We start from the raw sequence: 20,000 nt of genomic DNA, 5'->3' as shown, positions 1-20,000 counted from the left end.
GGACGTAGGACGCAGGACGCAGGACGGAGCACACAGGAAGCAGGAAGCAGGAAGCAGGAAGCAGGACGCAGGAAGCAGGACACAGGACGCAGGAAGCAGGACGCAGGAAGCAGGACGTAGGACGCAGGACGCAGGAAGCAGGAAGCAGGAAGCAGGACGCAGGAAGCAGGACACAGGACGCAGGAAGCAGGACGCAGGAGCAGGAAGCAGGACGTAGGACGCAGGACGCAGGAAGCAGGAAGCAGGAAGCAGGACGCAGGAGCAGGACGCAGGACGCAGGAGCAGGAAGCAGGACGGAGGACGCAGGACGCAGTATTTGGACCTTAATTTGACCTTTCTTAGGCTGTTTTTGTCTCCAATTTACCATTTTCCGATGACAGTTTCTCAGAAACTGAGCTCTTTTATTTTGACAGATTGATGAATTTACGTCTGGTTTTTCCAGTGAAACCCAAACGCCCACATCAGTCCTGGACCCACACCAACAGGTGGATTCAGTTCAGACGCTTTTGGACGCCACAAACAGACTGAAGACCTGCAGTAGACCAGGTCCAGGTCCAGGTCCAGGTCCAGGTCCAGGTCCAGGTCCAGGTCCAGGTCCAGGCTCACTCAGGCTCTCACTTCTTTTATTGTCTGAACAAAAGTGTGAAGGGTTTTAACAGAATGAATCCGCTTGTGTTTTAGCACCGGAGGATAAAGATCAGGATGTTGGAGAGAAGCTCAGCTCACCTTTAGTCACCGAGTCACAAACGTTGAAACATCTCCTCTCATAAAAGAGGCTTTTAAAAACAGGAGCGTCCCGTAGGGGGAGCGGAGTCCACAACGAGGGGCGCCAGGAGGCCGGCCTCCTCCATCATGAAGAAACCAAAGGACTTTACAGCCAATTCCTGGAAGGAACCCTCCATCACGTCGGCAGCATCTCCAGACAGCAGATCTCAGGTCTGATCAGCCGGATCTCCTGGAAACCAACAGATCAACTCCTGGGAGAGAAACTTTGTCCTCGTGAATTATATGTTTAAGCTTTTGGACGGTTTTCTACACAACTGTAGAAGGTCCGCAGCACTTCTGCTGTAGAGCACCAGGAGACGGAGCTGACGAGGGGCAGCAGGTGGCCTTTAACCACGGAGACACGGTCAGAGCGCAGGAACAAGGTGGAGGACCGAGCAGATGAAAGAGAGGAGGAGGAGGAGGAGGGGAGGAAGAGCAGCACTACAGAAAACATCAAAACAGGAGCGGAGCGGCCGCTCGCCTCCTGACCATGGAGGCCACTTCACACACACGTCGCACACGTCCACACACTGAGGATGAAGATGGCGGCGAGAGTGGGAGGATGAGGCTGATGGGGGTGAAGAGTCTGGGGCACCAGCTGCTGCTCCTGGTTTAGCATCTCTCAAACACTCAAGCGTCTTCATCCTCCTCGTCTTCTTCTCTTCCACTCATTCTTCCCTCTCTGCTCTGTGTGTGTGTGTGTGTGTGGGGGGGGGGAGGGGTCCCTTCTGTAGCTTTGTAGCTGCAGGGCCTCGTCCATGGATGAAGGTTTGCTCCCTGGTTCGTTCGTGTGAGGATCGCAGGGCGGTTGTTGTTGCAATGGCGCCCCCTGCTGTTCACACCCGCGGTACCGCAGCCTGACCTCACACCAGCGAAGTTATCAAAAGTAAATTTGATACACTAAAGCCGGAAGTTATGAAATAAGGCGGGGCTTCAGTGGTTGGTGTGTAGCGCGTGTTTACAGTGCGCAGCTGCTGCTGTGAAGGATCAGAATACTTCAGCTGCTCTGCGAACAGACAGCAACAACTGCTGTCAGCCACAGGTGTGATGTTGTTGTGCGTCTGTGCTCCTCCTCAGACAGAGTTTCCCCTCTCTGCAACGCCACCGTGGACCTCTTCACGAGTGGGATCAGGTAGGACCTCGTTCCACCTTTTAATCGGTCCACATTGATTCACTCGGCTGTCGAGGAGCAGAGTTTGCTGCATGAATACTGGAATGTTCTAAAGTTGCTAAAGGTCAGGGGCAAACGCTGCTGCCCCACGGGAGCTTTTGCCCCTCAGGAAGAGGATCTTTAGCCTCAATCGTCCCGAAGCTGAGCGAGAAGCTTCTGCTCCATCGGTAGGAACTGTGGATTCAGTCTGCAAGGCTCCGAAAGAAACCCGACACGTCCTCCGGCCCTCAGCTGGGATGATTGGTGTTAGCTGCTGATGGGGCTCTAAATAGAACCCACAGAACCCACAGAACCAAAAGAACCAATAGAACCAATAGAACCATGGTTGGTTCGAGGTTGTGACAGGAATTTATTTGTCTAAATCGTACTATATATTTTTCTGGTCTGGCTTGGACCAGGTTGGGTCTGGTCCTGGTCTGTCCTGGTCCTGGTCTGTCCTGGTCCTGGTCTGTCCTGGTCCTGGTCTGTCCTGGTCTGGCCCTGGTCCTGGCCCTGGTCCTGGTCCTGGTCCTGTCCTGGTCCTGGTCCTGGTCCTGGTCCTGTCCTGGTCCTGGTCCTGGTCCTGGTCCTGGTCTGTCCTGGTCCTGGTCTGGCCCTGGCCCTGGCCCTGGCCCTGGCCCTGGCCCTGGCCCTGGTCCTGGCCCTGGTCCTGGTCCTGGTCCTGGTCCTAGTCTGGCCTGTGTTACGAGTCTGTAAACTGAATCATCATCTCCAGATCATCAGAACATCTTCATCTTCTCCAGCTGCCACAAACTGAGCAGAATCCAGCAGAGGGAAACACCTGGAGAACATCTGGTGGAGGATGAGCCAGAGTAATGGGAGGACTGGTGTGTAAGGACGAGGTGACGGAGGAGAAGAGGAGCGTGGGGATGGAGGACAGTCTGGCATCAGCAGAGAGGATTCGCCGAATCACCTTCACGCAGTTTGGATCCACCATCCTGATCCTGGCCCGCCGAGGACTCCAGGTGGGACCTGCGGCCAATCTGAGCATTCACAATCGCTGCGTTAAAGCAACCCGAGACAGGTTGCCATGGTGATGAACCTGGGGTGGTGAGGCTCCCTCCTGGTTTCTGCAGGAACTTCCTGATGAGCTGTGTGAGCTGCTGGAGCTGGAGAAGCTGAACGTGTCCCTCAATAGCCTGACGGTTCTTCCTCCTCAACTGGCCCTGCTCTCCAACCTGGTGGTCCTCAACCTGTGGGGGAACCAGGTACCACGGTCCTGCCCTCCCCCCTCATCTTCAGCTCCTCCCTTTCACCCCTTCTCCTCCTCTCCTCCTCCCTTCCTCCTCCCTCCCTCCCTTCCTTCCTCCTCCCCTCCTTTCCTCCTCCTCCTTCCTCCTCGCTCCTTTCTCATCCCCTCCCCTCCTCCCTCCTCCCTCCCTTCCTCCCTCCTTCCTCCTCCCTCCCTTCCTCCTCCTCCCTTCCTCCTCACTCCTTTCTTCGCTCCCTCCTCCCCTCTCCCCCACTCCTCCGCTTCCTCCCTCCCTTCCTCCCTCCCTCCTCCTCCCCTCCCTTCCTCTCCCTCCTCCCTTCCTCCCTCCCTGTTCCCTTCCCCTCCCTCCCTCCCTCCCTCCCTCCCTCCCTTCCTCCTCCCTCCTTCCTCCCTCCCCTTCCTCCCTCCCTCCCTCCTCTCCCTTCCTTCCTCCTCCTCCTCCTCCCATCCTTTCCCCTCCCTCCCTCCTTCCCTCGCTCCTTTCCCTCCTCCCCTCCCCCTCCTCGGCCTCGCCTTCCTCCTCTCTCCTTTCCCTCCTCCCTTCCCCTCCTCCCTCCCCCTCCTCCCTTCCTCCTCCCTCCCTTCCATCCCTCCTTTCCTCCTCATTCCTTCCCTCCCGCGTCCTCCCCCCTCCTCCCTTTTCCTCCCTCCCTTCCTCCTCCTCCCTTCACTCCCTCCCTTCCTTCCCTCCTTTCTCTTTCCTCCCTTCCGTCCCTTCCTCCCTTCCTCCTCCCCCCTTCCCCTCCTTCCCTTTCCTCCCTCCTTCCTCCCTCGCTTCCTCCCTTCCTTTCCTCCTCCCTCCCGTTCCTCCCCTCCCCTCCTCCCTCCCTCCCATTCCTCCCTCCCTTTCCCCTGCCTTCCTCACCCTTTCCTCCCTTCCCTTCCTCCTTCCAGTCTCCTCCTCCCTCCTCCTTTCCTCCCTCCCTTCCTTCTCCGCTTCCTCCTCCCTCCCTTCCTCCCTCCCCCCTCCCTCCCTCCTTTCCGTCCTTCCCTTCCGCCTCCTCCCTTCCTCCCTCCCTTCCTCCCTTCCTCCTCCCTCCCCATCCTCCTCCCCTCGATCCCTAAGCCTCCTCCCAATCCCCTCGCCTCCTTCCTCCCTCCTTCCTCCCTCCCTTCCTCCCTCCTTCCTCCCCCTCCTTCTCCTCCAGCAGCTGCTCTGTTTCCTGCCTCCATAAAGGATTTAATCCACTTCTGATCCACCAGGATCCGGTGTCAGCCTGTTGGCTCCTCCCACCAGCCTGCAACCTTCAACACTGATCAAATTAGAAATAGTTTTGGGGATAATTAGGCCAGAACGCCCCCAGAGGGCGCAGCGTGTACCGTAACCATGGCGCTGTTCAGTTATTTTGGACCTTTCCTTTAGAGAAGCAGCAGCAGCCTCAGATCATGTGATCATGTGATCATGTGATCATGCGCCTCATCAGTCTGTGAGGAGGAGACCTCAGCCACAGCTACATCCCATAACTGTTGTGTTCAAGGTCAACCTGGACTTTGACCTTACAGGGCAGCGTTTGAGGAACTGGATCCTTGTTGATTAAACTCACGAACGGCGGCGATGCTAACCGGCGGCGATGCTAACGTATGGAAGCGTGTCGGATGGTGTCGGAGCTGTGGTGACGCTCTTGTTCCGTGTGCAGCTGAGCAGCCTCCCGCCAGAAATCGGACGGCTCCAGAAGCTCCGGGTCTTATTTGCCTACAGAAACAGACTGACTGAAGTTCCCGAGGAACTCGGAGCCTGCGCCAAACTGGAGGTACGATACGGGAAGTGTCTGGGCCCAGGAGAACCCGCTCAGATGCAACCTTCTGTCCCTCAGGTGCTGAGTTTGGCCAACAACCAGCTGTCCACGCTGCCGGCATCGTTCTCCAACCTGACCCAGCTGAAGAAGCTGAACCTGAGTCACAACCTCATCGCTCACGTCCCCGCTTGTGTCTACAACATGAAAGCTCTGGTAGGTGCATCAGCAGCATCAGCTCCGCCCATCCAACCACCAGCTGCCTCCCCTCCAGGTGTTCCTGCACCTGGCCTGCAACCGCCTGGACAACCTGGCTGAGAACATCCAGGCTCTAGTGGAGCTCAAGATCCTGATAGTGGAGGGGAACAGTCTCCAGTCTTTGCCGAAGGCCCTGTGCTGCCTCACCAGGTAGAGCCACGTCAGCAGGTATCCCGTCCTGACCAGGTGACCCCTCAGCAGATCATCTCCTGTCCTTTGTGTTCAGGTTGGAGCTGCTGAATCTCGATTTTAACCACATTAAAGACGTCCCCCAGGTAAAGTTCCGCCACAGCGGGTCGGCTGCAGCTTAATTGATGGAGCTGAACAGAACCGCTGACGCCGGTGCTGATGTCACCAGGAGCTGCACCAGCTGACCCGGTTGCAGAGGTTGGCCTGTCACCCTCTGGACACAGGACTCCACATTGTCCACAACCCGCTGCTCAAGCCTGTGAAGGAGGTGCTGGAGGGGGGACTCGGCGCCCTCTACAACTACCTCAGGGCTACATAGCGCTGGGGGCGGGGCTTTCCAATGACTTTGAATTGTTTTCTCTTTTCTTGATTTAAAAGTCCAGTTACTTCACATTTTCTAGAATTTGTGGTATTTATATGAGTAATTTATGTTAGTAATTTTATGTCACAAGTCTTATGAAGTAATCAGAGGCAACATTTGAACAATTAATGTTTTGTTGAGTTATTGTCTTGTTTCAAACACTCTTAATTTTTGATGGTGATGATGATGAAGATGATAATTAAGATGATGTGAATAAAGTCAATCTGAACGGAGGCTGCCGTTCGCTTCGTGGCCGCCAGGGGGCAGCACGTGACTGTAAATGCAGGAAAGTTCCGTGAAACAGCAACTTTGGAGCCAGACGGTTCACGCGCTTATTAAAGTTGATCTTTTGATTTCTTGCGCCTCAAAATCCTCTCCTCGCGCAACGAACTGACGCGCACACGAAAAGATTAATATCGAAACAAACCAAATCAAAGTCTGCAGTTGCTTCTCGGTCCCGCCGAAGCAACATGAATATAACAGACGCCCCAATCCGTTTTATTATTTGCTAAAAGCTGATTAATGACGTGAAAAAGAATCGAATCCTGTGAAATATAACGGACGCCCTCCCCTAAAGTCTCTCGCCCCCGTGACGTCAGGACCCCCCCCCCCCCCGTCTGTCTCCGGTTGACGGTGAAAAGACGCCGGAGTCGCCGGGATTCGCCCCTCGCTGCACCGGAACCGCGGCGGAGCCGAAAACAACCACAGAAGAAGAAAAAAGTCCCCCAGAAGCGGAGTCGGGAGGAGCCGGAGGAGTCCGCGGAGTTGTTTCCCCACTTTCCCCCGGCGCCGAGTCAACATGGAGGGGAAGCGAAGTTTTCCACTGGCCGCGCTCCTCTTACTGGTTTCACTGGGACTGAGGGGCGAGCGGGCGGATTCCTTCAAAGGTTAGACTGGTTTTTCTTATTGGGGGGGGGAGGTTGGGGGGGGGGGGCACTGTGTCTGTGTCGGCATCCAAGTTTCCAGCTGGAAAATGCTGCTGCTGTTCTGCTCCTGCTCCTTCTGCTCCTCATCTTCCCACAACTGTAAAAACGAACTACTGAACTCCTCCTGAACGGGGCTGCAGCGGCTCCAGATGCTGCTGGTTCTGTGGCGCCTCACAAGGGTTCTGCAGGAGCGGTTCCGTCCAGAACCGCAGCAGCGGGGGGTTCTTCACACATGTTGGCGAGCCTGTCCCGGAGAGGTCTCACATGCGTGCGTCATGTATGTTGGCGCTCACTACACATGAGGACTGCAGCACCCGGGAGCCGGACCTGGGAGCCGGACCCGGGGGCCCAGGGTCCAGTCAGGGAGGGGACCGGGTGTGTAGGTTTAATAATGAGGAACAAACTCTGAATTTATGGAGAATTCCAAGGTGATCTCAGGCTACCGATTATGTCTGCTGAAGTCCTCAAAGAGATAGAAACCCAAGGGTGTGTGTGTGTGTGTGTGTGTGTGTGTGTGTGTGTGTTGTGTGTGTGTGTGTGTTTGAAGTGGTGAAGAATGAAGTCAAACTCAAAAACGCTCCGCCTGAGATGGCGGCCACGCCCTTATAACTAATTATAACTATCAATTGTCTGAAGCTAATGGGCCGCCGGTTGTCATGACGACTGGGGGAACGTTGATTGTTAATTGTTGTGGTTGATTTTCATTCTGTTGACATGAAGTCAGAAATCAGGGACTTGATTTTGAAGCTGAAAAATAAATGAACTTACATGAGTTTAGCATGTTTCTGGGCTACTGCCTTTATGGTTGGTGGTGTTAGGGTCTCCAGGGTCTCGAGGTCTCCTGGGTCTCCTGGTCTCCAGGATCTCCTGGTGTCCTGGTGTCCTGGTGTCCTGGTGTCCTGGTCTCCTGGTTTCCAGGTCTCCAGGTCTCCAGGATCTCCTGGTCTCCAGGTCTCCTGGTCTCCTGGTTTCCAGGATCTCCTGGTCTCCAGGATCTCCTGGTCTCCAGGTCTCCTGGTTTCCAGGTCTCCAGGATCTCCTGGTCTCCAGGTCTCCAGGTCTCCTGGTCTCCAGGATCTCCTGGTCTCCAGGATCTCCAGGTCTCCTCGTCTCCAGGTCTCCTGGTCTCCTGGTCTCCAGGATCTCCTGGTCTCCAGGTCTCCTGGTCTCCAGGATCTCCAGGTCTCCTGGTCTCCAGGATCTCCAGGATCTCCTGGTCTCCAGGATCTCCAGGTCTCCAGGTCTCCAGGATCTCCTGGTCTCCTGGTCTCCTGGTCTCCAGGATCTCCAGGTCTCCTGGTCTCCTGGTCTCCAGGATCTCCTGGTCTCCTGGTCTCCTGGTCTCCTGGTCTCCAGGCCTCCAGGATCTCCTGGTCTCCAGGCCTCCAGGATCTCTTGGTCTCCTGGTCTCCTGGTCTCCAGGCCTCCAGGATCTCCTGGTCTCCTGGTCTCCTGGTCTCCAGGTCTCCTGGTCTCCAGGATCTCCTGGTCTCCAGGTCTTTGCTTTGACAGTCTCATATGCTCACAGTCAAAACTGTGTTGAACTTCATGATGTCGTCTGATTTCATTGATATAATCAGTAACAGAGATCTGACGTTCCGTCATCAGTTGCTGGGAGACAAACGTTGCTCCAGATGGGCGGAGCCTTGGGGGGGGAGGGGGGGGGAAGAGAAGCTCGGAGGTGAAGAACAACAGAAGCCTCCTCAGGTTCTGCCTGGAACCAGCACATCCCCAGTTAGCTTTAATGGGTTTTTATCTGGGGTAGAGACACATCAAGCTCTCCCTCAACTGGACCTCCCTCAACTGGACCTCCCTCCACTGGACCTCTTCTGGGCTCTGAGGTTCTTCTCATCTCCTTTGAAAACCTTCCTTAAATGAAAAGATGAGTTCCAGGTTTTCACCCTCTGATGGGCTGAACCGAGCCCTCACACACTCCAATGGTTTGTCTCTTTCTGGTGGTGTCTGTAATTAGAACAGTACTGTTAACTCAGCAATACACACACACACACACACACACACACACACACACACACACACACACACACACACACACACACACACACACCTCCCTGATGACCTGCTGTGTCCAGGTTCAGAACTGTCGCTGATTCAGGAGCTTTTTCTCTCTCTCTCCACACACACACACACACACACACACACACACACACACACACACCACACACACACACACACACACACACACACACACACACACACCTGAAGTCAGCTCTTTGTTCTGTCTTGTCAGGGTTTTAATGAAACTCACGGATTGAATGCACAGTGTGTAGCCAGGTGTGTGTATTGTTGTTTCATCTACATACGCACTGATGAGACCGTGTGGAGTCCAACCATCTTTATGGGGACATAATTTGGGTCCCGACATCGTTCTCATGACTTTACAATAACACTGTATATGAACTTTATATTAGCTAGAAGTTCACATTCACAATCCAAGAAATTAATGAGCCGCCGAGGCCCCACCAAGATTTGTGTGTTAGGTCTTTGGTTAGGGTGGGGGGGGGTGGGACCATCGAGATGATCTGTCTTCCTATAATTGTCTAAAAAGATTGCACACGCACACACACACACACACACACACACACAGTGGCGCCCAGATTGCATATAAATCATGTAAAATGTCATCAGTGTTGACCAGACAGCAGATTTAACAGTTGTTATAAGGACACGACTAATTCCCGAAACTGCTGTTTGCTGAACAGGCAGGAGGCATCTTAACAGATTATAGACGCAACACACACACACTAATCTCTGTCTTATTACTGAAGTCTATCTTCAAGTTATCACACACACACACACACACACAGGTCTTCAAACAATAATCCTGAATATGAGCAGAGATTTGGTCCCAAACACTAATCAGACGAGTCTGTGAAGATTAAAAACAAAGTATTAAAAAAATGAGTTGTCAGAAATACAGTTCTAGTTTATTATTTATTTACTGTATCTTTGCTCAATTTTATTTTAATAATGAAATAATTAAGGAAAAGATTCACCTGTCATTTTATCATGTTTCTAAAAACAGGTAATGGAATAAAAATGTTAAATGTGAGGAGTTCTGGAGAAACAACGCAGCCTTTTTATTCCCTGCTGATGATGGGAAAAGTCCGAATTTGCTGCCTTGTGGTCAGTGATTTGTGTAGATTATATTTTTATATCCAAAACTCCAGTAAAAGCGCGTCCCTGCGTTGAGTTCAGGGACCCCTGGAGATTAGGATCTCAATGACGGAGCTTAGTTCTGACACCAGCCTCGGAGACTAAAATCCTCCGCAGCCTCCATCTCATCTCACACCGAACAAAAGAAGTCTTAATCCGGCTCCTTAATTCCCGATGGGTCTGCGGAGTCTGCGTCTAATCCCAGAGGCCACGGGGCCGATAGCGGCGTCTCAGCCCACCACGGATCCTTTATGCCCGCGCTAATCCGAACAGGGGACTCGAACGCACCGGGGACCAGAAACACTGCGGAGTGAGAAGAAAGTTGCAGCAGATAATTCAGCCCTCTGATGGGGATTTGCCAGCAGATTAAAGACAACAAATAGTTCTCCCTTTTTTTTTTAAATTGCCCAAACAGGAAGCATCAAAGTGGAAAAACCCAGTTCAGTCCCAGATTACAAGCATGTTTTATTCAACAGCGCTGAAAATGGAGGTCAGTGAACGCATCGTTCAGAGCGGTTTACCCTCGTGATGGAAAAGTTAGAATCAGAGAAGAGCATCTCCATCATCCCTGTAGTCTCCATCATCCCTGTAGTCTCCATCATCAGGGCCGTCATCTTCATCAGGGCCGTCATCTTCCTCTTCCTCCTCCTCTTCATCACCTTAATGCTCCGTTTAACTTGCAAGGAAACGGAGATGACGGTGTCAACAACATGACCTCAGAGTTCTATAAACGGAATCGCTGATTAAAATGTTGAACACACACGCACACACACACGCACGCACACACACACACACACGCACTCACGCACACGCACACACACACACACACACACACACGACACACCTGAAGTCAGCTCTTTGTTCTGTCTTGTCAGGGTTTTAATGAAACTCACAGATTGAATGCACAGTGTGTAGTCAGGTGTGTGTATTGTTGTTTCATCTACATACGCACTGATGAGACCGTGCGGAGTCCAACCATCTTTAGGGGGACATAATTTGGGTCCCGACATCGTTCTCATGACATTTCATGGTGAGGACCTTAGTTTTAGAAACCATAGAAGCTTCATTGGCTCACCTGTTACCTGAGGCTGTTGCTGGAAGTAGATTAACATTGAGCACAAAATTTACCAGACGAGGGTCAAAGCTACTGATGTTAAAATGCTCATCAGGTACCTGCAGATACCCCGGCCCACCTGCAGATACCCCGGCCCACCTGCAGATACCCCGGCCCACCTGCAGATACCCCGGCCCACCTGCAGATACCCCACTGCAGGAGAAAGACCAGCGTCATGTGATGTCAGCCTGTGGCTGGTGTGTTCACTATCATCTGTAAACAGGAGAATTCATATGTCTGCCTGGCATCTCTCTGCCTGACAGTGCTTATCATTGTGTGTGTGTGTGTGTGTGTGTGTGTGTGGTGTTTGTGTGTGTGTGTGTGTGTGTGTCCTGGGGCAGCTCCAGATCCTTAATATGCTTCACACTCTGATTAATCATTGGTGGAATGTATGTCAGAGTGTAACTGGTGGGAACCACAGGGATGGTGGAGGTGGACCCACAGCGATCATTTGCTCCAGCTTCTGGAACAGAAAGATGGATGTCTCATGCTCTTTATCAACAGCCTCATCCTCCTCATCAGCAGGGGACCATGGAAACTAGCCTGGTTCAAAGATGGTGGACAAGTTTCATGTGTTGAGGTGATACTACTAGAAAAGATGATATGAGGACATTGAGACAACCAATCAGGAGGCAGAATGCTGGTATAGAGACAGACCGGTGGTGTAGAGACAGACCGACGGTGTAGAGGCAGACCGGTGTAGAGGCAGACCGGGGGTGTAGAGGCAGACCGGTGTAGAGACAGACCGGTGGTGTAGAGACAGACCGGTGGTGTAGAGGCAGACCGGTGGTGTGAGAGACAGACCGGTGGTGTAGAGGCAGACCGGTGGTGTAGAGGCAGACCGGCGGTGTAGAGGCAGACCGGTGTAGAGACAGACCGGCGGTGTAGAGGCAGACCGGTGTAGAGACAGACCGGCGGTGTAGAGGCAGACCGGTGTAGAGACAGACCGGCGGTGTAGAGACAGACCGGTGTGTAGAGACAGACCGGTGGTGTAGAGGCAGACCAGCGGTGTAGAGGCAGACCGGCGGTGTAGAGACAGACCGGTGGTGTAGAGGCAGACCGGCGGTGTAGAGACAGACCGGCGGTGTAGAGACAGACGGCGGTGTAGAGGCAGACCGGTGGTGTAGAGGCAGACAGACCGGTGGTGTAGAGGCAGACCGGTGGTGTAGAGACAGACCGGTGGTGTAGAGGCAGACAGACCGGTGTGTAGAGGCAGACCGGTGGTGTAGAGGCAGACCGGTGGTGTAGAGACAGACCGCTCAGGGCCTGCCTTACAGTACATTTGCATTAGTGGTTGAACGCCAATAGGCAGCTGCAGGCAGACAGCTGCTTATAATGGTGTGTGTGTGTGTGTGAGTGTGTGTGTGTGTGTGTGTGCGTGTGTGTGTGCGTGCGTGTGTGTGTGCGTGCATGTGTGGGGACTCGCACAGTTTTGCACTGCTGTGCTGAGTGTGTTATGATGTCATGCTGTTTCGGGAGGTGTTGCTCTTCATGGCTGCTGTGAGGAGCCTGTAGAAAACGAGGCGACACCGAGAGGATCGCAGCCTCCGCAGTTGTGTCGCGAATATTCTGGTAACTGAAGCTGTAGGTCGTGTCCATGGAGACCAGAGTGCATAGGGTTTCATTTCTCTCATATTTTAGACCGGACTGGTATGTTGGTACAATGTAAATTTACCTCCGAATGTTGTTGTTGTTGTGAGATTGCTGCTGAAGGTTGGCGTCCTGCGAGAGCAGACCTTTCCAGCCGTGCTAGCTTATCTGAACTCCCCTGTTGCTCCCTGCTGGAGGTGAGCGTTGACCTTCTGTAGGCAGGGGTGAGGGGGGTGAGGGGGGTGAGGAGGTAAGCAGCACACTCTGTTCTGCTCTTTGGCAGCTGGAGGTGTTGTTTTGTGACAGTTACTCGTGTGTGTGTGTGTCTGTGTGTGTTTGTGTGTGTGTGCGCGTGTGTGTTGCTGGTTATTGATCATCTGTTGATTGCCGCTGGGGTCTGACATTAAATGTATTGTACGAACAAAGTTCCCAGCATGCACCAGCAGCCACCCAACAATGCTTGTGTGAGAGCCAGACAGATTAAGACGTAACACTCTTCTACGCTTCCCACAGATTATCTGGGACACAATTTAATTTGACATGATCCTGGTTATGATATGTTTCCTAATCTCTAATCTGTGTGTGCGTGCGTGCGTGTGTGTGTGTCTCCATCTGTTCACTGGAGATGATTTTCTTTTTGGATTTACATCAACCTTCTTGGCTGCGCTCCTCCTGTAAGACATTAACCGGTGCAGATTCCACCGAGGCAGCCAGTCGGTCGCAATAATCCAACACAGAGTCCAAACTCGGAGATTGTGTCGTCTCCTTTGGTGTGAAGAATCACCAGTTGATGATTAAAGGCAAGTAAGGTGTTTCCAGGGGTTCATGTGAAAGGCAGGTGAACTGGGTCTGTGAAGGTTCTGGTCAGAGGTGGCCATTGAGGCTCCTCAAACAGCCACGTTTATGGTCCAGAAGGAGGAGGGCTTCCAAACCTTCATAATAAGAAGGTCCTCAGGGTCCTTCAGGGACTGTGGAGAAGCGTTCAGGTCTTTCCTGCCAGGTCAGAACTGCTGAGATGTCCTACAACATGAAACACAACCTATGGACGCTGCACACACACACACACACACACACGGATGGAGACATTGTGACATGTCTGATCTGGTGCGGTGTGTGGCCGGGGCCTGATGTAAAGAGGTGGTGACAGCTGAGGTCCTGTGGGTGATGAGTGGACAGCTTGACTGATGAGGACGGACAGAGGACACACGGAGACACTCATGACTCTGCAGATGTTCCACTTCACTGTCTGTTGGGCCCTCATGTTCCAGGCTCGGGTTCTAGCAGGGTCACTCCAAACGTACCAAGGTCAGAGTCCTCAGTAGTATAGGTCGCCGTGTCCATCGTGTCCTCGCCGTGTCCATCGTGTCCTCGCCGTGTCCATCGTGTCCTCGCCGTGTCCAGAACAGGTGACCTGTGATGCACAACGCTCGCGTCGTCCAACAGTGATAGCCCATTCTGCATTCCTCCGCACTCCTCTTTGTTCTGCCTCAGACGTTGGAGATTTTCAGATTTCGTCAGTAACTCGACAGAACAATATTCGCAAGTGTGTTTCTGTGTGTGTGTGTGTGTGTGTGGTGTGTGTGTGTGTGTGTGTGCGTGTGTGTTTGGGGGTCACCATCAGTCATCTGTGGTGTTGTGGGCTGAATTGCCACCACAGACAAGTTTGGTCCTGCAGGTTTCCACCATCTCCTCCTCATCCCCCTCTTCCTCCTCCTCCTCCTCCTCCTCCTCCTCCTCCTCCTCCTCCTCTTCCTCCCTTTGCTTCACCCCCCTCCTCCTCCTCCTCCTCCCCCTCCTCCTCCTCTTCCTCCCTTTGCTTCACCCCCCTCCTCCTCCTCCATGCCCGGAGGTGTTCCAGGCCAGAGGGAGATGGAGGCGGAAAAGCGGGGCGAGATAATATGAGCGTGTATGTTACACAGTAATTATTAGTAATTAGCATATTATTCTAATACTGTCATATACACAGCTCCGAGTGTAGCCTGATACCAGCCACATGTCTCTATCTCACACACACACACACCACACACACACACACACTCATGCACACGCACTCTCTTTCAGGGTTTGTTGCTGCATTATTCATGTTTGGCCTGGGGCATGGTAGCTCACTGCGCTAATGCTAATGCTGTTAGCACCCAGTTACGGCTCCTGCTGGACATCACAGTTTACACACACACACAGACACATTCCCTCTCTCTCCCTGTCCCCATGCCCCCTTGTGTCTCTCTCTCATTCTTTCCCTGTCTCTCCTTCTAATCTTCTCTCCTCTGCCACCCTCCCCCCAGCTCTCTCCCTAACCTTGTGAAGACAAGTTCCTCCTGGTCGTCTTGGTCTTCTTCTTGTAGGACACTTTGAAGGCTCAGATCTGGCGTGAAGAGGATATTACTGATGTTTGGGAATGCATTGTGTGTGTGTGTGTGTGTGTGTGTGTGTGTGTGTGTGTGTGTGTGTGTGTGTTGGGCAGACAAAGAAAGGAAGGAAAGGCCCACTTCCTGAATAAAATGGACACTGGACACACAATACCGAGCACCCTCTCCTTCTCCCTCACCTCTGTCTCACCTCTTTCTTTTCTACTTTTATTATTTCAGAAATTTTTATTGATATACTGACGACCTGGGATGTGTGTGTGTGTGTGTGTGTGTGTGTTGTGTGTGTGTGTGGTGTCACAGATGCTCTTTTCCATCCGTCATACGTGTGTATGTAGTTTGTAACCATCACTTGGACCCAAAATCCCAACTGGTGATTGGATGAACCTTGACAGGCAACAAACGTGATTGGGACAGCTCCCAGGAATGCCAAGGGCTGTGTGTGAGTGTGTGTGTGAGTGTGTGTGTGACTGTGTGTGTGAGTGTGTGTGTGACTGTGTGTGTGTGACTGTGTGTGTGAGTGTGTGTGTGAGTGTGTGTGCATGTGTGTATCCAAGAGAGAGACGGGCAAACAGAGCAAGAAAGACACCAGCTAAATGCCACCACAGGCCTATGCTGTCTGTCGCAGTGTGTGTTCACTGTCACATCCAATCACACACACACACACACACGCCAACACAAAAGGGCAGAAAGGAAACAGGAGGTTTCCTGTCGAGAAGGTAGAAGAATAAAGGGGGTAAAAGAAGAGAAAAACGAAAGAGAAAAAAGAGCAATGGAGGGGACAGTGTTCCATTAACATGACATCAGAGGTCTATAAACAGAAACAATGATTACAGAGTCAGTCGACTACACCCAATGTACACACACACACACACACACATTAACACACACACACGCACATTAACACACACACACGCATGTATTAACACACACACACGCATTAACACACACACACACACACATTAACACACACACATTAACACACACATTTATATACAAACGGATCTAATTTATGATTTAAAATAATTTGTGGAAAATGACATCTGAGTGAAATCAGGTTAAAAAGGTGAACTTTATAGATTAGTGTGTGTGTGTGTGTGTGTGTGTGTGTGTGTGTGTGTGTGTGTGTGTGTGTGCGTGCGTGCGTGCGTGCGTGTGTGCGTGTGTGCGTGTGTGCGTGTGTGCGTGTGTGTGTGTGTGTGTGTGTGTGTGTGCGTGCGTGTGTGTGTGTGTGTGTGGCTACATTCGGACTCTCTCACCTGATCCTAGTTTACGTAATTGAACTACCGCAGGAATTTGGTTCCCTTGTGTGCACGTAAACACACTTAGGACCTCGGCTGTGAAGGTTCCTCAGGGGATAAAAGCTGTTTCTGACCAGAGTGGTGCCGCACACATGGATTTACCCAACAACATCGGGGGGTTCTGGCCAGTAGGGTGCTGCCCAGAGAGCACTGCTGGATGGCCAGAGGAGTCTCATCATCTGGCTCCACATACGTGTCTTCTGCCTCCTCCTCCATCATTCCAGAGCTTCCCGGCCTCCGGTACCATTTAACAACACGGCGTGGTGAAGCGTAGCTAAGCGGGCTGTCCGTTCCGGCAGCACTGACGGGTACTGGCCAGAACCTGCAGCCATCAGCACATCCTGTGAGACCGTCAAGACCGTCCCCCAGAGCTTTTTCACAGTCAGAGTGGAGATATCAGTTCACGAACCAGGAACGCGGACACACGTGCGCTGTGGTGTCGGTTAACTCTGGAAACCTGCTCCGAATGGAGGACGGTTCTGTGGAGGTTACAAACCCACCGGCTGTTTCAGGGCTGAGCTGGGGAAGCAGACGTCCTGGAGTCCTCAGGATCAAATGTGTCCAGGCTGGAGAGGACGGTTAAGGCCTGGCCCTATGGGGCTTCCCGAGACTCGTCCCACACTTCGCTGGAGCGTTGGTGTGTCTGCTGGAATTTCTGTCAGCTTTATGTCGCTGTGGATGATCATATTTGGTCTTCGGATTCGTGCTTTCGTCCCCACACAGACATCGGCGGGAGTTGAAACGCATCTCTCCCCGTCAGTCGAAGTGGTTTTCAGCTGCTAGCGCCGCTGCTAATTATGGTGACCCGACACGTGTGGGAGCCGACATCGCTGCGGTCTATAAAGTGACAGAAAATTCCTTCTGGTTCTTCTTCTCCACACGCCGTTGTGGCGTCTCTGTCGTTCTCGCCAACTTTTTGCTGAAGTGTGTAACAGGAATTAGCCCGGCGCGCGGCGAACATGTAATCAGAGCAGCAAGTGTTTGCTGGTGGCGTCGTTAACATTCCTGTGCTCACCCAGGTGGGTGGACGCTGAACAACAAGACTCTGTTTGTGTCACAGAGACTCTTTACATCTGCCGCCAACAACAGAAACCATCCAGTTCTTCAGAAAGAGGACGAAGAGCCGCTGCCACCTTCCACTGTTCGCTCGACTGTCTCAGCATCCATCAGAGGGGGGAGATGACAGGAGGAGACGCCACACGTGCGCCGCCATGAAGAGAAACTTGTTCAGAGAGCGATGGCAGGAAGCAGAAAGACTGCAGAAGAAGTGAAGATAATCACCAGCAGATGGTTTCATTCAAACTGAGGCTGAGAGCCCATCAGAGCAGAGCGAGAAGAGAAGTAAATGAGAGCAGCTCCACCCAGACCAGCTGTGGTTACCATGGGGAGATTGGCTGTTAATAGATTACAGCCAACAGGGATTGGCAGGAGCACAGCTCTAATCTGGCCCACCAGCAGATCAGCTGAATGCTGACACACACACTCACACCACTCAGACACACACACACCACTCACACACACGCTCACACCACTCAGACACACACACACCACTCACACACACACACACACACTCACACCACTCAGACACACACACACCACTCACACACACACACACACACTCACACACACACTCACACACACACACACACCACTCACACACACACACACACACCACTCACACTCACACACACTCACACACACACACACGCTCACACCACTCAGACACACACACACTCACACACACACACACAATCACACACTTCATCAAACATTTCCATCTGAAAATCTGACAAGATTTTAATCTCCGGAGTGAATTTAATGTCTAATCTCACTGTGACCATGAATGAAGCAACACCTGACTGAAACAACACTACACCTGACTGAAACAACACACACCTGACTGAAACAACAGCCACACCTGACTGAAACCACACTACACCTGACTGAAACAACAGCACACCTGACTGAAACAACACACACCTGACTGAAACAACACTACACCTGACTGAAACCACACTACACCTGACTGAAACAAAACACACCTGACTGAAACAACACTACACCTGACTGAAACAACAGCACACCTGACTGAAACAACACTACACCTGACTGAAACAACAGCACACCTGACTGAAACAACAGCACACCTGACTGAAAAACAACACACACCTGACTGAAACAACAGCACACCTGACTGAAACAACAGCACACCTGACTGAAACAACAACACCACCTGACTGAAACAACAGCACACCTGACTGAAACAACAGCACACCTGACTGAAAAAACACTACACCTGACTGAAACAACTGCACACCTGACTGAAACAACAGCACACCTGACTGAAACAACACTACACCTGACTGAAACAACACCACACCTGACTGAAACAAAACTACACCTGACTGAAACAACAGCACACCTGACTGAAACAACAGCACACCTGACTGAAAAAACACAGCACACCTGACTGAAACAACACTACACCTGACTGAAACAACAGCAACACCTGACTGAAACAACAGCACACCTGACTGAAACAACACTACACCTGACTGAAACAACAGCACACCTGACTGAAACAACAGCACACCTGACTGAAACAACAGCACACCTGACTGAAACAACAGCACACCTGACTGAAACAACACCACACCTGACTGAAACAAAACTACACCTAACTGAAACAACAGCACACCTGACTGAAACAACAGCACACCTGACTGAAACAACACTACACCTGACTGAAACAACAGCACACCTGACTGAAACAACAGCACACCTGACTGAAAAACAACAGCACACCTGACTGAAACAACACACACACTGACTGAAACAACACTACACCTGACTGAAACAACACTACACCTGACTGAAACAACAGCACACCTGACTGAAACAACACTACACCTGACTGAAACAACAGCACACTGACTGAAACAACAGCACACACCTGACTGAAACAACAGCACACCTGACTGAAACAACAGCACACCTGACTGAAACAACAGCACACCTGACTGAAACAACAGCACACCTGACTGAAACTGAAAACAACCAACACAACTGACTGACTGAAACAACAACACACCTGACTGAAACAACAGCACACCTGACTGAAACAACAGACACCTGACTGAAACAACAACAACACACCTGACTGAAACAACAACACAACCTGACTGAAAAAAACAACAACACACCTGACTGAAACAACACTACACCTGACTGAACACTACACAACAGGGTGAGACACTATTACGTCCTACTGAGATGTGATAATATTCTAAATTGTGGTATTTGTGTTTTATTTTTATTTAAGAATCATCCGATCATCTTTACAGCAGTTCAGCGACTCTAATTCTGCTGGTTGTGTTTCAAACCCTCCTGGAATCCCGACAGAATACACACAGAATCTGATTTGTTATATGGATGTAAATTCATCAAAAAGAAGATAAAACAGATTGTGTCTTGTATCTGGTTGTGAGCCAACTCAATCCAAAGGGGTGTGTGCATGCATGTGTCTGTGTGTGTGTGTGTGGTGTGTGTGTGTGTGTGTGGGGGGGGGGGGGGTCGTGGGTTTAATGTGCCTCCTTTAATAAACAGAGGAAATGAGCCTCCCAGCTATTTACTGTCAGAGCTTCTGGATGACAGCTGCCCCCTTTCCACGGAGGCTGTGAGGTGTTAGCCCCCTGATGCTACAATATGTATTTATTCACACGCTCATTCATGATGTGGTTGTGAATGGAGGGATTTAGAGGCCTTTGAGTTCCAGAGGAAGTGATGGTTTACATCTATTATCTGTGTGTGTAACCAGCAGGGAGGATGCTGGGAAATGG

General features: G+C 51.7%; 2 protein-coding genes across 14 annotated transcripts in view; both read left to right on the top strand.

Moving 5' to 3' along the window:
- Positions 1-288: 288 nt before the first annotated feature.
- LOC130513816 (leucine-rich repeat-containing protein 30-like) lies at positions 289-5,923 on the top strand. Of its 9 annotated transcripts, XM_057012920.1 has the most exons (8): positions 947-1,897; positions 2,652-2,901; positions 3,013-3,144; positions 4,787-4,900; positions 4,964-5,098; positions 5,157-5,290; positions 5,367-5,415; positions 5,499-5,923. In XM_057012920.1, exons 2-8 carry the CDS (start codon positions 2,752-2,754, stop codon positions 5,646-5,648), a joined length of 864 nt encoding a protein of 287 aa, XP_056868900.1. In that variant the 5' UTR covers positions 947-1,897; positions 2,652-2,751; the 3' UTR covers positions 5,649-5,923. The 9 variants fall into 9 exon arrangements, with proteins under 9 accessions (XP_056868899.1, XP_056868898.1, XP_056868900.1 ...); XM_057012919.1 differs by lacking the exon at positions 947-1,897 and adding an exon at positions 289-485 and having other exon boundaries at positions 2,680-2,901; positions 4,787-5,098; XM_057012918.1 differs by lacking the exon at positions 947-1,897 and adding an exon at positions 289-485 and having other exon boundaries at positions 4,787-5,098.
- Positions 5,924-6,304: 381 nt separating this feature from the next.
- The window catches only part of LOC130513813 (receptor-type tyrosine-protein phosphatase mu-like), a 55,443-nt gene continuing 41,747 nt past the window's right edge, over positions 6,305-20,000 (top strand). For all 5 annotated transcript variants that reach the window (XM_057012904.1, XM_057012905.1, XM_057012903.1 and 2 more), the window contains exon 1: positions 6,305-6,577. In XM_057012904.1, coding sequence (XP_056868884.1) covers positions 6,490-6,577 — 88 coding nt within the window. In that variant the 5' untranslated portion in view covers positions 6,305-6,489. The remainder of the gene's footprint in view (positions 6,578-20,000) is intronic.

Source organism: Takifugu flavidus, chromosome 17 (assembly GCF_003711565.1).
Source record: "Takifugu flavidus isolate HTHZ2018 chromosome 17, ASM371156v2, whole genome shotgun sequence".
Classification (NCBI taxonomy): Eukaryota; Metazoa; Chordata; class Actinopteri; order Tetraodontiformes; family Tetraodontidae; genus Takifugu; species Takifugu flavidus.
The sequence above is the reverse complement of the archived record's forward strand: the minus strand, read 5'-3'. Positions and strand labels throughout refer to the sequence as shown.

Excerpts from the sequence above, each read along its gene's own strand:
- LOC130513816 (XM_057012919.1), top strand. The coding sequence starts at position 2,752 with ATGGGAGGACTGGTGTGTAAGGACGAGGTGACGGAGGAGAAGAGGAGC. Across the intron at positions 2,902-3,012 it reads TGGCCCGCCGAGGACTCCAG|GAACTTCCTGATGAGCTGTG; the intron begins GTGGGACCTGCG and ends TGGTTTCTGCAG. Across the intron at positions 3,145-4,786 it reads TCAACCTGTGGGGGAACCAG|CTGAGCAGCCTCCCGCCAGA; the intron begins GTACCACGGTCC and ends TTCCGTGTGCAG.